The following is a 13,834-nucleotide window of genomic DNA, read 5'->3' on the forward strand; positions in this document are numbered from 1 at the left end:
ATGAACTGCTGTGAGTCCCACTGCCTGGCTCCATGGATTTGCTTTAGCCATTTGGTTTACTTTAACTTTATCTACAAAATACCAGTTTACTTCAGGGTTGCAGCCTGTTTTTGAATAGTAGCACAAATGTGCTAAAGGCTGTGGTAATCTCAAGGCTTTAAACAACTACAGAACACAAAATACATGATGTAAGGCAGTATCAGAAATGTAAGTGTGACTGCATATGTAACATTTATGCAAGTGTCTATATGGGCATGATATGCACTGAGGGAAGCTACACACTGAAAGTTTGTGCTCATGCACAAGAGAAATGCACATTTACCTTGCCTTTTGGCATCTGAACTGCATTTTTGTGCAGGCACAGACAGTACCTGCAGATGTGAACGAGCTACAGACAAATGCTGGCACCCAGCTGTTGTGCTGGGTCAAGAATGGCACAGACTCAGGCCCTTGGGCCACGTAGGTGCATATCTCTCTTTTGCCTCTTTAAGGCTTTAGGCACCTTAGGAAGCTGGTCTAAGGGATGCACCTCTCCTAAGTTGCTGTGTAAAGCTCAGTTCCAAAACTCAGTAGCTTTCTGCCTAAAGCAGCAGGATATTGATCTCTGGTCTCTGTAATCCTCAACTGCAGAAGGAAAAAGAAGCAACCTATATCTATTAAGGTAAAAACAATTGTACTGATAATTGTTTCATCTCAGAAGGCACAGGAAGGAGCCTGCAGCTCCATTAGCTCCTGGGAGCAAAGAGCTGCCTAAATGCATCCAGAAGTTTCCCTGGAAAATCCTGCCCTACCCAGACAGTTTTCCAAACCATGCTTTCTGTACTGGCTGGGATGGAGTTAATTTCCTTCATTGCAGCCTGTATGGTTCTGTGTTTGGGACTGGTGACTAAATCACTGCTAAGACACCAGTGTTTTGGCTATTCTTGATGTGTGGTTTTGGCTATTTTTCTGTCTGGAAAAAAAAAAAAAAAAGGTGAAAATGAGTGTTTCCAGCTGAAACTATGGACAGAATGTCTTCCAGTTTCAAAAGTAGCTAAGATTTAAACAAATCTTTCACTGTTAAAATCTAGCAAGTGATCAGTCTGTTGTGGTTTTAGTTTCCAGTTGCACTGAGTTTGGCAACTGTCTCCTGCTATAAATTCACTTAAAACCAAACAGTAACTATTGGATTGGAACTTCCTATGCCAATGTTTCACCTTGGAACAAACAGTCCTAAGTTAAAAATTCCTAAAATGAGGATTTGATGAAAGCTGAAGAAATTCAAAGTGACACTTTAGCTTTCTAAGGCCAAACAGTGACATGGACACCTGTTATTACCTTTTGTTCCTCATAGGCTTCTTTGAGACAGACATAATTTGTCAGTGCTCTCATTGCAATTGGCAGCTTCCCAATGGCCTTCAGGTCCACAGGTTTCTTGTGAGCAGAAATAATGAGAGTGTTCATCCACCAATAAGTTGCCTTTGAGAGCAAATTGACAAATGGCTGCAGGAACCTCACCCCCAGATCCTGCAGATCCTCTGGAGGCTTTACTTTCTGAGGGTTCATGAAAAACACATACCTCTGCAAAGGAGAAAACAGACAAACATGGGCTCAGAAATTATCTTATTGATAGTAATTTTTTAGTAAAAACTATGTGTAAGACAACCAGAGTCTCAAATTTGCTTTTAAAGGTAACTGTATGTGGAATTTGTGTGTAAAAAGGAGCATTTCCATTTTGACAGATAACTGGCAAACAATTGAGCAACATTGGACGTGGATACTGTTCTGAACCCTATCAGTACCACCTATCTCAAGCTGAACAACAGTAAAAATGAATTATTGGGAAATAATTTTATTTTAAATTATCATGGGTAAGAACTTATGCTAACTTAAAGATTCACTACATAAACAGTTCATTAGCACTAACACAGCACATATTTTACAGATTGCATCCACCTAAACCCTCCTCATGTGCACAACTATGCATCTATCTACACAAATACGTGTGCACTTTGTGTGGATAGATGCACACAGGCATGCACACACACCAAGCCTGGGGGATACATCAAGGACATACATATTAAAGAGATTTAAATCACCACTGATATCCACAGAATTAACCAAACCTTTATGGCTAAGCTAAACTTGGGCCTAAACTTGACACAAGCCAGAGTTCCTGGGACTAAGGAGACATCTTCACCCCCATGATGCCACTGATATTCTTCTGGATCCTGAGGAAGAAGGCACATACCCTGACTCGGATGACATTGATCTCCACAGCCATCAGCAGCCCATAGAGGATGACCATGATTCCAGTGATGCAGAAACGCAGCTGAGAAAAAGGCACCCCGTCCTGGCAGTATCTGACAAGCTTGATGGTTTTGGTGACAAAGGCCATTATCCAGTAAAGGAACAGGGCTGTAAAACAGGTGCATGTGCATAATTTAAAAATAAATTAATAAATAAGTGTAACTACAGCATTTTAGCTTCCATGGCTTGATATGGTGCAGGCACAGTGATACTCTCTATCACCAGCCACTGTTTTCTTTCCTGGGCCACAACCCTTCAAACAGATCCACAATGGCAGATCTTCACACAGATACAAAACTCCACTGAAGAGGACTTAATCTGTAGGGGAACTTTGTTCTTATAGTGAAGGAAAAGGCACACAACTTGACAAAAGTCTTATTGCCTCTTAAAAAAAGCAGGGTGCATCCCAAGTGAGAATATGGAAATGCACTCATTTGGAAAAAGAGTTTATGGAATTTAGTGTTAGCCTGCATTCTGGCTGGGATCTGACAGGGCCTTGTTCAGGTGGTTGAGTTACAGGCAATTTGTACAACATACTTCTATGGAACATTATTCTGTCACATCTGGTCTGACCATCTCCTGACGGAGAGAGCAAATGGGATAATCTTGAAATCAGCTGCAAAAGATGTTGAGAAAGAGCAGCATCTGCACAGGAGTTTGTGGTCAGATCATTATTCAAAGTGGCCTTTTGAAACAGCCCTTTTGCATGCAGACAAGTTTTTCCTCAAAATTATCACCCGTGTTAAAAAATACCTAAAAGCTCATGATAGAAATGACACAGGCATGCAAGGTTTTCTCTTTTGGAATAATTTTAAAAGTAGTTTTCAGTGTGTACCTTATGAAAGGTGCAATAACTCCTATGATACTACCATATCTGCAAGAGCAGAGAGTTATTCCTCGCTGTTTTAATATTCTCACACATTCCACCATCCTCCTCAACCTACACAAGCTGAGTTTGGCTAAAATACTGGGATTTGTAAGAGGACATAAATATCAGACCTAGACTTACCCAGAAGTAACTTTGGAAAGTTGGATGTTTCAATATTATGGTAATAGACTATGGATACAGTGGCAGCCACAAATCCCATTATAGCTGGTAGAAAGAGATGCAGGTGGCGTGATTTCATTTGTCTGAAAATAAAAACAATATAAATTAGTTAATTTAGTGCCTTTTTTCACAATGGTGTGAAACCATAAGTGTTCTGCTAATCTATTGAAGAGGACAAACATGAATTTCTAGAAACAAAAAGATTTTTGTCCTCATGAGTGCTTAACTTTGACCAATATTTGCTTGCTATTATAGCTTGAGAGAAGAATAAATGCTAACAACGGCTTCACCTTCATCCCATTAAAACCTGGACAGTTCATGAAAGGATTCTATGAACTTTCTGGGGAAAAACCTCCTCATGCCTTATTAGCCAGCCCATCAGACATTAACATTGTTCATTAACCAATGCAATTAGCATGGTTATCATGGTTACCAAACTCTGCCACTTACGTGTCGGAAACAATCCCCTCTGCTATTTCACACACGTGCACGAACAGCAGGGTGAACGTCAGGATCCACCGCAGGTTGTGCCCGGGGAAGTGCAGCCAGGTGTTGTGGTGAATCTGCACTTTGGAGCTCTGGCTTCCCCAGCCTGGGAAATGATAGCAAGGAAAGAGAAAGCAAGTCAGTGACTGATCTGCTTATCAGTTTTCTGGGCACACTTACATGCAGTCAATACAAACCCCCTACAGGCTACAGGGCTGTTGTTACTAAAAAGATGACCCAGGACTGTCTCAGTTGCCCCATAATTTAAAAAAACCCTGAAGACAATGAGACAACATTTTTTCCAAATTACAATCAAAGAAAAGTCCTTCCTGGCCAAGAAAAGTGATAAGAAAACAACAACAAAAGAAACCACCCCAAGTGGCACCCTCACACAACAGGGACTGACAGAGCTGAAGTGATGGCATCCTCACGTCTTTCACAGTCACAGAAAGAGCGGGAAAAATTTCCAACTGATATAAAAGTTGCATCCTCAAATGTGGCCTCAAAGAGATGCTTTTACTTGAAACAAGTAACATTTATTATCTGTTTCAGACCTGGTTGGGAGTCTGAGTGGAGGCTGAACAGTGATTTCTCTCCCTCAGGTGCAGCCCAGGCCTCTCCATTGCTGGCCCCTCAGAGCTCCCAACACAGCTGCAGAACTCAAATTAATCAACAGATTCAACCTCAAGCCTATTTCCCTGTCATCACTTCAGATGTCACCTGCTCTTTCCAGGCAAGATCCTCTTTGAGTCCAGCAACCCAGCAAGAGGTGGGGCACAGAGGATCTGCGGGAGGGGACAAGGCCTGACCACAGGCTGGCCTCTGGTGTGGCGGGCCTCACCCTCTGCCTCTTCCCACCCAGGTACGGGGCTGTCCTGACTCAGTGGGCCCAAAAGTCCCTCTTACTGTAAAGCAACTCCTGGAATTCCCTGACAGGCTTCCCAAAGCCTGTAGAGAATCCCACCAACAGCACATTTTGGATAAGTAAAGAAACCAAGCAAAAGGAAACAAAACTATCTCAGTTTAAAACCCAGGATGTGCTTTTGCTACACAAGGATGCAGTGCCCAATCATGCTTGGGGGCTCACCAGGTGACTCAGGAATACATAAACTAAAACCTAAGTATAATCATTCTTGGAAACTGTCAGTATTTCACCATTTCATCCTTGGTTAAGACACAAAATTCTTCAAGAACAAATTATTCTCTCTTCTCCATAGCTATCTCAAGCATTTTCTATAGTTCTCTAAGACTTTCCTAATCTAATGTGGTTTTCTTTGACCTTGCTCCTGTCTTTGTCTCTATCAAGATGCTTTTTATTTTTTCTTTGCCCACACATCTGCACAAACACAGCTTATCACCAAATTTCTGGTTTAGGGTCAGTCTATACCATGGACTCCAGTTGGCTTTTAATGCTCCATTCAACAACTATTTGTCCTGATAATTAGCATACAAAATAGAAAACAAAGAATTACATACTTACATAAATAGCATACAATTTAAAATGCTATTACTTTTCCTAAAGTTGTTACAAAATAGAGGGAATTTTCAGCGGCTGCAATACTATTTCAAAATTAATTGGCTAATGCCTCTAAAAAATTGAAGCAGCACCTAATGTTAGAGTAGTCTAAAATATTATCTTTGCCCTCAGACTTGCATTGTACTTTCATCAATCACTACTGCACAAAGCCCTGTCCTTCAAGGAGGACCTGCATCTCACCTCAAAGGAAGAGCCAGCACTGAGGTAAAAAATCCAGCACTGTTGGAGAGAGATTCCATAACCCTGGGGTTTCTTTCTAGTCTTTATAATTTGTTAGAATTTGTTTCTTATTCTCTTGTTTAATTATTTAATTAGTTTTAGTCACTGGATCATGTCACAGTTAGGTAAAGACTGTCTTAGCCCACAGGTTCCTGTAGCATTTTATTCAACCGCTTTGGAGTCTTTTTGCATGATGAAAGCCCTTAAAATCTCATGTCCAATTACAATCCCAAATTCAAATCTTCCTTGTGGAAGAAATGCATTACCATGCATCAACACATGCAACACCAGGAAAGTAACATGGAAGAACTGACATGGCATTTCTCATGCAGTTGTCAGGAGAATATTTATTTTCACTAATACTTTTGATGGTTATTCAAGTCTTGTAATCTCCTATGATCAGTAAGAATGCCACTGTTTGACCTCTCTGGAAAAGTATTAAATTGTATTTATTTCACCACTGCAAATTAACTGGGATAAAAGGACAACTGTAGAAGAAACTATCATTAGAGTACTAGCTGAAATGGGTTTTTTTACAAGACTGTGTGACTTGAGCCCCTCCACTATCCTACATTCCTCAAGATGAATTTATCATTTCTTATTTTTTATTTCTGTTGGGGAAAAAAAAATCTCTATTGCTCTACTTTTGTTTACAAATGTTAGCAAAGAAGCAATTGTTCTATATTAAATATTTTCTACACCCGTCCTAGCATTAGATCCAATGTGAACATTTTGGATATTCTCTGTAATTCATGTAACTTCAAGAAAATTCAGACACACTGCCTTTAAGTCTTCTAATATCTAATAATAACAAAGGTTGCAAGTTGCCAATTTCAAATCTGAAGAAAACTTCTGCAGAGAGAAGTTTCACAGCAAATTTGGATCTGATATTTCTGGTTCTCATACATCTCTTCATACTGATTAGTTCAGATTTATATCTAAAATTCCCACATTTCAGCAGGTTGGCCTCACATCCTCTGGGTGAAGCCATTCTTCCTCTTCTTTTTTCAGAATTCATAAATACAAAGCATCCAATGGTTCCACCGAGCCCATGCAAACATGACTGAGTATAAACACATGCTCGAGTGTTTGTGGGAAGGCAGAGCTCCATGGAATAACTCACCAATGAACAAAATTGGGAAGGTGATAAACAGCAGGAAGACATGAGGGACCAAGTTGAGGGCATCCACAAAGCAGACATTCCTGAGGACACCAGCACTGATGTTGTAGGCTGAGGCATTGTCGTTACCACAAAACGCGAGTCTCATCTCTTCTGGAGGGTCTGGCTACTACAGAAATGAGAGAAATGTTGACTATCAAGAGTGCCAGCATTCCCTTTGGCTAAAGACAAAATAAATATAATTAAGAGAAAGGGAAGGAGCACACTGAGCAATCCATAGAGAATAACACAATTGTATTTTGAAAATTATTTTGGGCAATGTTAAATACAAGTACATTAGAAGGCTGTGTTTATATGACATTAGTATTGTTTATATTTTCATAATATTGTTTATATTTAGCTGCATTCATTATTTAAGTGCTATTTTTAATTACATTGTGCGATAACTTCTAGTGCTCACTATAGGCACAAACACTATGCTTCAATAGCTCTGTGAGAATATAAAGAAAGAAAGTAGAAGATTTGAAAAATAAGTATTTCCATTTCTCATAAGAAAACCCAAATGGACATTAGTTGACCTGTGTGTTGCTGTTTCTTTGGTGAGCCAAGACTGTCTATGCAATGTCTCCAACAATTTGTTGCACTGCATTCCCAATGCAAGCTCTGAACCTTTGGTATTTGTGATCTGGCAGCTTTGCACTCACTAATATTTTGTATTTCTTCGTTGTCACATAGAGCAATGGCCGCACACGGGAGACATTACAGAAAAATGACGAACTCTTAACCAAAGTAGGTGGTACTGAAGATTGCCTAGGCAGTAAATCAGCATTTATGTTTGATCCTGAAAACTCTTAAACATGTGCTTAGACTCATCCCAGCAGTCTCTGACTTCCATGACTTCTAGTGAGATTATCTTTGTACACCATGATAAACTCCTGTGTTCGTACTTGCAGAGTGTGGGCCATAGAGTGACCCGGAGTTATGGCCAGGTTCTGGCTTAAATCAACCTGTGCATCATTTATTTTTTCAGTCTTCTTTACCAGAAGATGAAACAAACTGCAAACAAAGTCTTTCCTTGCTTATTTCTTTGCCTGAGACTTACACAGAGCAACATAGTACTGTAGAGTAAGTTGTGGAAACTCATTTATCCACACTCTTTCTCAAATTTTACATGCTAAAATAGAAGGAATGTATTTAATTCAGCAAAGCATCTGTCTGCAAGAACGTTGGTATTAATAGGTTTTGCAGAATCAGAACAAGATAGGGATGCAGAAAATGTATAAATGCAGTTTAAAAACAAACCAAAAAAAAGGCAGTTGAATGGGAAGAAAAAAATCTCCTTCTTTCCTCATATAGCTATTAGTTTTGTAATTTGTTTAAACAAGGTAATCATAATAAGGTAAGCATAAACTACACAGGTAGTCCCTTAGAGACAGAACAAATATGCAGATCTTCACAAAAATATAGAATTCAAATAAGAATTTTGAACCTCTGCTAAACCCCCTGTTAGCTTTTAAGTTCTTTTTGGATCTGAAAATCACAACCCATATCAAAACACATCAGAGAAGAGGAGTTTCTTTGAAAGGAGTGTGATAAATGCACTCCCTTTCCCAAATACATCTGTAGTTTATGGCTGAGATTTACCAGAAGTTAAGCATAACTAGCATTCAGGTACTCACTGTGAGGAAAAGCTGAGGGTCAACTGACTCAAACTTCAGTAACCACCATCTGCTAACAGTCCATGTGCTGTAACACAATTTGATGGAGATTTTGGCCCATTCTCTATAATAAATAGAGTTATATGACCACTATCATTCTATAATTTTATTTTTATACCAAAATACATTAATAAATGCATAAGGCTAGTAAAAAAAAAAAAAACAAACATTCTGTTAATGTGGGATCTGTCTGAATATATCAAGGGGTTATTAGCAAAACAAATAAGGAACTTTTAAAAAAATCTACACAGAGGTTGTTTGGGTTTAATTTGTGAAAGCTTGACATGTCTTCTTTAAGGGAAACATAATGATAATAGTAATCTCTTGAAAATCAGAAGTGTTGTTTCCTCATTTTTATCGAAGGTCAGAAGTCCAAGGGAGTTCTGCTGGGAATTTTCCTCCCTTTCCCACAAGGATGCCTCTCTTCTGAGGCAGCATAAGATGCTGTTGTGGTCTAGTGGTTGGAGTGGTACTGAAAGGCAGGAGAATCCTGGGTTCAGATGACCACTGAATCATTTACTCCCAGTGTAGCTTTTGGCTTCTAGTCAAAAATCAATCTGGGAGAAAGGATGAAAACCACATCCAAGGGAAGCTAAGGGAACTGTTGGTTTTTTCCCATTTTTCTGGAAGGGAAATAGAATAGAGGTGGCAAATGTTCAAGTGAAGGACTATTAACTGCAGAAAGACTGTTTTCTCTTAACTGGAGACCACCATCAGTTTGCAGAGGTTTCCTATCACACTTCAAACAACAGTTGCTAAAAGCCCTCCTGTAAGATGCATCTTTGAAGAATCACATCTGAATCTTCACAAGAATCTGTGCTGGGCCTAGTCCTGTGATGGAGTATCACAAACAGTATAGTATGGAGTATCCAGTAACATTCTTAAAACCAATTTTCTTTTGCACATTGCCAGGACTGAGAAAAGAACCTGGTCCTATTAATTAATACTGATATCTAGAGACAGTGCCCATCATACTGGTGATCTTTTTCAAGAGAAGGTAAGGGCAGTCTATTCACAATACTTCTGTTCATTTAAAAAAAAAAAAGAGAAGTAGAATTTAATTGCCTTCTCTTAAAAAAAAAAGAGAAAATCAAGTCTAGGTCGGTTAGTTTGCAAAAATTCCCAGAAAATAAAAAAGATTGCATGGCAAATAAAACGAGATAGGGCAATTGACACAAAATTCCCAAGATTTTTTATCAGAAAACCTCATAATGAATCAGTTTATCCAGTGACCATATTCATTAAACTTCCACAGGCTTAAAATCTATGAAAATGTTCTGATCAGTGTGGTGATGTTGTGCTGCCCCAATGTAGCTTTGGCCTCATAAAATGCCAAATCATAAAATGTACAACTTCCCTGTTGAGCAGCACTCAGCTCAGGACACACATCCAGTGCAGTTTGGCACTGATAGGGAATAGAGGAAATAAGAACTGTGGAAGCATTAATATTCCAGTGAGCCTTCCTTCCTTCCTTCCCTCCTTTCTTCCACCCATTTTTCCATTTCCATTGTGCTGGGAACGAACTGTGGCTGGAAGTGGAGGACTCATATTCTGTATCTGTTGGCATGTCCCAAATTTCATAACACCTGCTGCTGGCAGTTCTCTGGATCTTCAAGAATGGTGTATGAAAACATCCTGCACTACCTTGGAGCTCTGAGAAATAATGACATCTCCAGTGTGCCTTGTGGAGAGACAGGAACCATTCCATCCTTCCCTTCCCATCCATTTCTGGTTCAGAAGGCAGATCCCACACACCCTCCACAGTTCTGTCACTCAAACCACTGGACCTTGCTCTGTTTTTTGGAAAACTTAGATACAGAGGAGACTCTGGAGGTGGAGACATGCACAGAACTATCACCCCCTGGAATAAATCATGTAATGTAGCTCCTGCCTCTAGGCTCAAGTTTCCTAGATAAGGGAAATATACTGGATGAAGTTTTGCTGATATCAAAGGGAGGATGCTTTGCATTTACAGTCAATGCCCTTTGGTTTGAAGCTGAAATTAGCCATTGCTTTCTGCAGCATCAGGGCATGCCTCCAGAAGCTCATTTCCATTAGCCTCAAAGTTTAAAAAGCTGTGTTCTTCTCCAAAGAAGGACAGAAAGAAAGCCCCTAAGGCAGAAGAACAAATCCTTGATTTCTCTAGACAGTACAGGGTATTTTTCAACAATGCTTTTGCAGTTCCACTAAAAATAACAGGAATTGGACCATGACAAGTTTTCAGATGCAATCTCTCATCCAAGAAAACAGTGCAGCCTTCAGTCTTTTACAAATAAAAATTTGATAATATAATGGCAAAATTTCTTGTGCCCACGCTCAGATCCCATGATTGGAAAGTACAGTGTAGCTACAGAATGACACATTTTTAGGGCTGCAAACAAATTAAGCTTCAGACTAATTAAAGAGTAAAAGTTGCACTTTTAAACAGCATTTCTTTCAGTATTGCAATTTAAAGAGATTCTAAGAATTTTGAAGAGTTTTAAAAGGCCTCAGCTACACTGACTTTTAATGAGTCCTAGTTTTGAAAGCTTTCACTCCTAAAACTGAGCCTGGAAATTTAGACAGTTTGAACTTGTTTGCAGTTACCCAGTGAAAGAGTGAAAAGGCACCATTCCCCTCTTTCTGTACAACCATAAGATTTCATGAAATGAAATGAAAATGTGAAAATTAAGAACAATAAATTAAAAACAAAAAAAAACAAACCACAAAATAAAGCCAAAACATGAAGAATTGAAGAATTGCAGTTGTGCTTACTGTTGTAACTCACTTAAAACTGTAGCAGGAAAGGAAGATGGAACACTTCTATGACTGACCACTGATCAAATGTGGTTCCTTCAATAAAAATTAAACTAATTAAACTATTCTTTCTTTGGCTTTTACTCTACTAGTAAGAAAATGCTGGGCTTCAGTCAGAACTACATCTGTAGAGAGGGAAAAAGGTATCTTGCCCATGTGAGGAAGTGCTGTTTGTTTCTCTCCACACTGAGCTTTATGCAAGTACATAACTAAATACACTGAATACTTATTCTGTATTTTCCACCGAAAAAAATGACAGAATGTTAATCACACAGAACAGCAAAACTTTTAATGCTGAAGGTCTTTGAATTAGACCTAAGCAAATCAGAATACAGAGCTCACTCAAGTTTTCCCACCCTGTGGTCAAAGGTTCTCCTTCCCAAAGATGAGGAGGCAGACTTTTTAGGCCACAGTAAGTATGTGGGGAGAGGTCAAAGAGGTAAAACTGGGCTGCAGAGCCACAGGAGGAGAAATTTGAAGAGATTTCTGTTATAACAGGGATGGAAGAGATTAAAGCCTTTAATGCTCCAACTCAATGCATTCCAGAGCAGCAGCTGCCCTCCTACACCTGCCAGGACCCTTCCTTGGGAACACTGGAAACAGCACTGCCTGGGAAGGGTACACAGGTGAATTAAGCAGCAAAGCCAGATGGGTTTATCACCCTCTGCAGTCTGACTGCCTTGCTGTGGGCTCACAGTCCAGCAGAGAGCCACACAAGCATAGTTCAGTCTCACAATTAACAGTCCTAATCAATGTGGTGCTGTTCCTAAGATAAGAAGCCCTGTTCACATAAAGCTCAACATCAGAACTGAACTGCTGCAGTTGTCCTACTTCAATTCCCAAGATGACTCATGCAGGACTGTCTCAAGGACATAAACACTGGAGAAATGTCCACCAGCCTCTTAGCAAAACTTTATCTGTGGGGCCCAAAGGAAGGGAGAGGCACTGGAAAACAAAGGCCTCTCCTTCTCATATGCATTGACCTTTTCTCTAAGCTCATGCTCAGGTGGGAGCCTTTGGAGCTGAAAGCTTCTCTACAGGAAGATGGCTTTGACTGGCCAACAGCAATGTCTGAACAAAATGGGAGCAGTCTAACTGCCACATTGAAAAAAGAAATTGTGTAACCTAAAAGTGAATACTCTGGAGAAAACAGATGAAGGGTTAGAAAGTTATTTTGAAATTTGTTGGTCATCTGCAGTTATGAACCACTACTTCTCATCAGGTAGTAGCAGCCATTCAGAATAACTGTTGAAGGGCTCATAAACTAATTTAAAAAGACAATGTTATTCATAGTCATTGCAAAAAATGGGTTTCCTAGAGAAAGTTTCACTTGCTGTTGAATACAGTAGGCCAACAAGTTATGCTGGGGCAACTGCAGCAACATGGGTACATCACAATTTGCTTCACTGCTACTTACAGCAGGAATGTCACACTTTATAATAGTATTGCCATGCATGCTAGGTTTAATCTATCATTTCAGACACGGAAATGTAGTAATGGGACAAAGATCATCTGATAACAAGCATGTGCCATCTGAGGACATCAGTTACATTCAGCAACCCAGCAGGAGTACCAAGTGCCAGGTAATGTTTTTTTTAACACTTGTAGGCTGGAAGGCCTTTGTCTTTCTAAGTTACTGTCAAATTACTCACTTTAACTTCTGTCTTTATGAACTCTACAACTCATCAGAGATTCTCAGAGGTGGTTTTTCCTTCTCCCTTTGAGAATGGCCTGTGCACAATAGTCAGCATGAGCTAAAAGCCATCAGCCAAACTGCACAGAGGAGGGGAATGGAAAGAACAATTAGGAGGATGGGCCCATGTTGGTACCAGTGGAACGTAAATTTCAGGTCTCCTTTACATCATTTGGGTATCTGATTCCCTGTGGTTTACTTTAATGAGAATGTGAACTATCTAAACAGCAGTTCACCCTTCGATGAAATAGCTAAAAAACCCCTCATGTCCTTTAAGCATTTAAATCTTTATGCTAGGGTCCCCATTACTGGCAAGTTAAGACTTCCTGGTTTTAGGCTAAGGTGGATAGACACAGTCATAAGAGAATAAACAGAAAACAGAACAAAAGTGATTCATGAACAAATATTCACTGTGAAGAGGAAAGAAGTTTTGGGAAGAAAGAAAATAGGTCAAAGTTGTAAACATGGAAATGACAAAACACTGAACCTAAAACTCACAAATCTCATTTTAACAAACATTAATGGTGATTCTCAGGGCACTAAGCCAGTTCATGAGATATATTTTCCATAAGCAATTCTGAAGAAGACAATGGGAAAATTGTAGATAATCTAAATTTCCATTAAAATTATGAGAACATCCTCACCAAGTACAAAACTATAAGAATCCTAATTAAAGACATTTTAACTACCTTAAGGGTCTTTTAAAGTGGACTTAAAAATCTTCATATTCAAGAGTTTGATCTTACCTGAATTATCACTCTGATCGTCATGCTCTGCAAGGTACTTATAACTACAAAAAAAAGAGTATAAGTACACTCCTCAGGTGGAGCTTGTTTGGGGGAATAAGAATATTTTGAAAACATTTATTGCAGTAGTTCTGTTGTCCATACTTTAAAAAAATATATATAAATTGATAGTTGCACTTCCT

General features: G+C 39.3%; 1 protein-coding gene across 3 annotated transcripts in view; it reads right to left on the reverse strand.

Moving 5' to 3' along the window:
- The window catches only part of ABCC9 (ATP binding cassette subfamily C member 9), a 71,094-nt gene that overhangs the window by 53,751 nt on the left and 3,509 nt on the right, over positions 1-13,834 (reverse strand). For 2 of the 3 annotated variants that reach the window (XM_077178393.1, XM_077178392.1), the window contains 5 exons: positions 6,703-6,868; positions 3,788-3,929; positions 3,299-3,420; positions 2,231-2,397; positions 1,318-1,560 (listed from right to left, as the gene is read on the reverse strand). In XM_077178393.1, coding sequence (XP_077034508.1) covers positions 1,318-1,560; positions 2,231-2,397; positions 3,299-3,420; positions 3,788-3,929; positions 6,703-6,847 — 819 coding nt within the window. In that variant the 5' untranslated portion in view covers positions 6,848-6,868. Of the gene's footprint in view, positions 1-1,317; positions 1,561-2,230; positions 2,398-3,298; positions 3,421-3,787; positions 3,930-6,702; positions 6,869-8,378; positions 8,446-13,652; positions 13,697-13,834 lie in introns of all 3 variants that reach the window. The other variant, XM_077178394.1, reaches the window with a different exon arrangement.

The sequence above is a fragment of the Agelaius phoeniceus genome, chromosome 5 (assembly GCF_051311805.1).
Source record: "Agelaius phoeniceus isolate bAgePho1 chromosome 5, bAgePho1.hap1, whole genome shotgun sequence".
In the NCBI taxonomy this organism is placed as follows: domain Eukaryota; kingdom Metazoa; phylum Chordata; class Aves; order Passeriformes; family Icteridae; genus Agelaius; species Agelaius phoeniceus.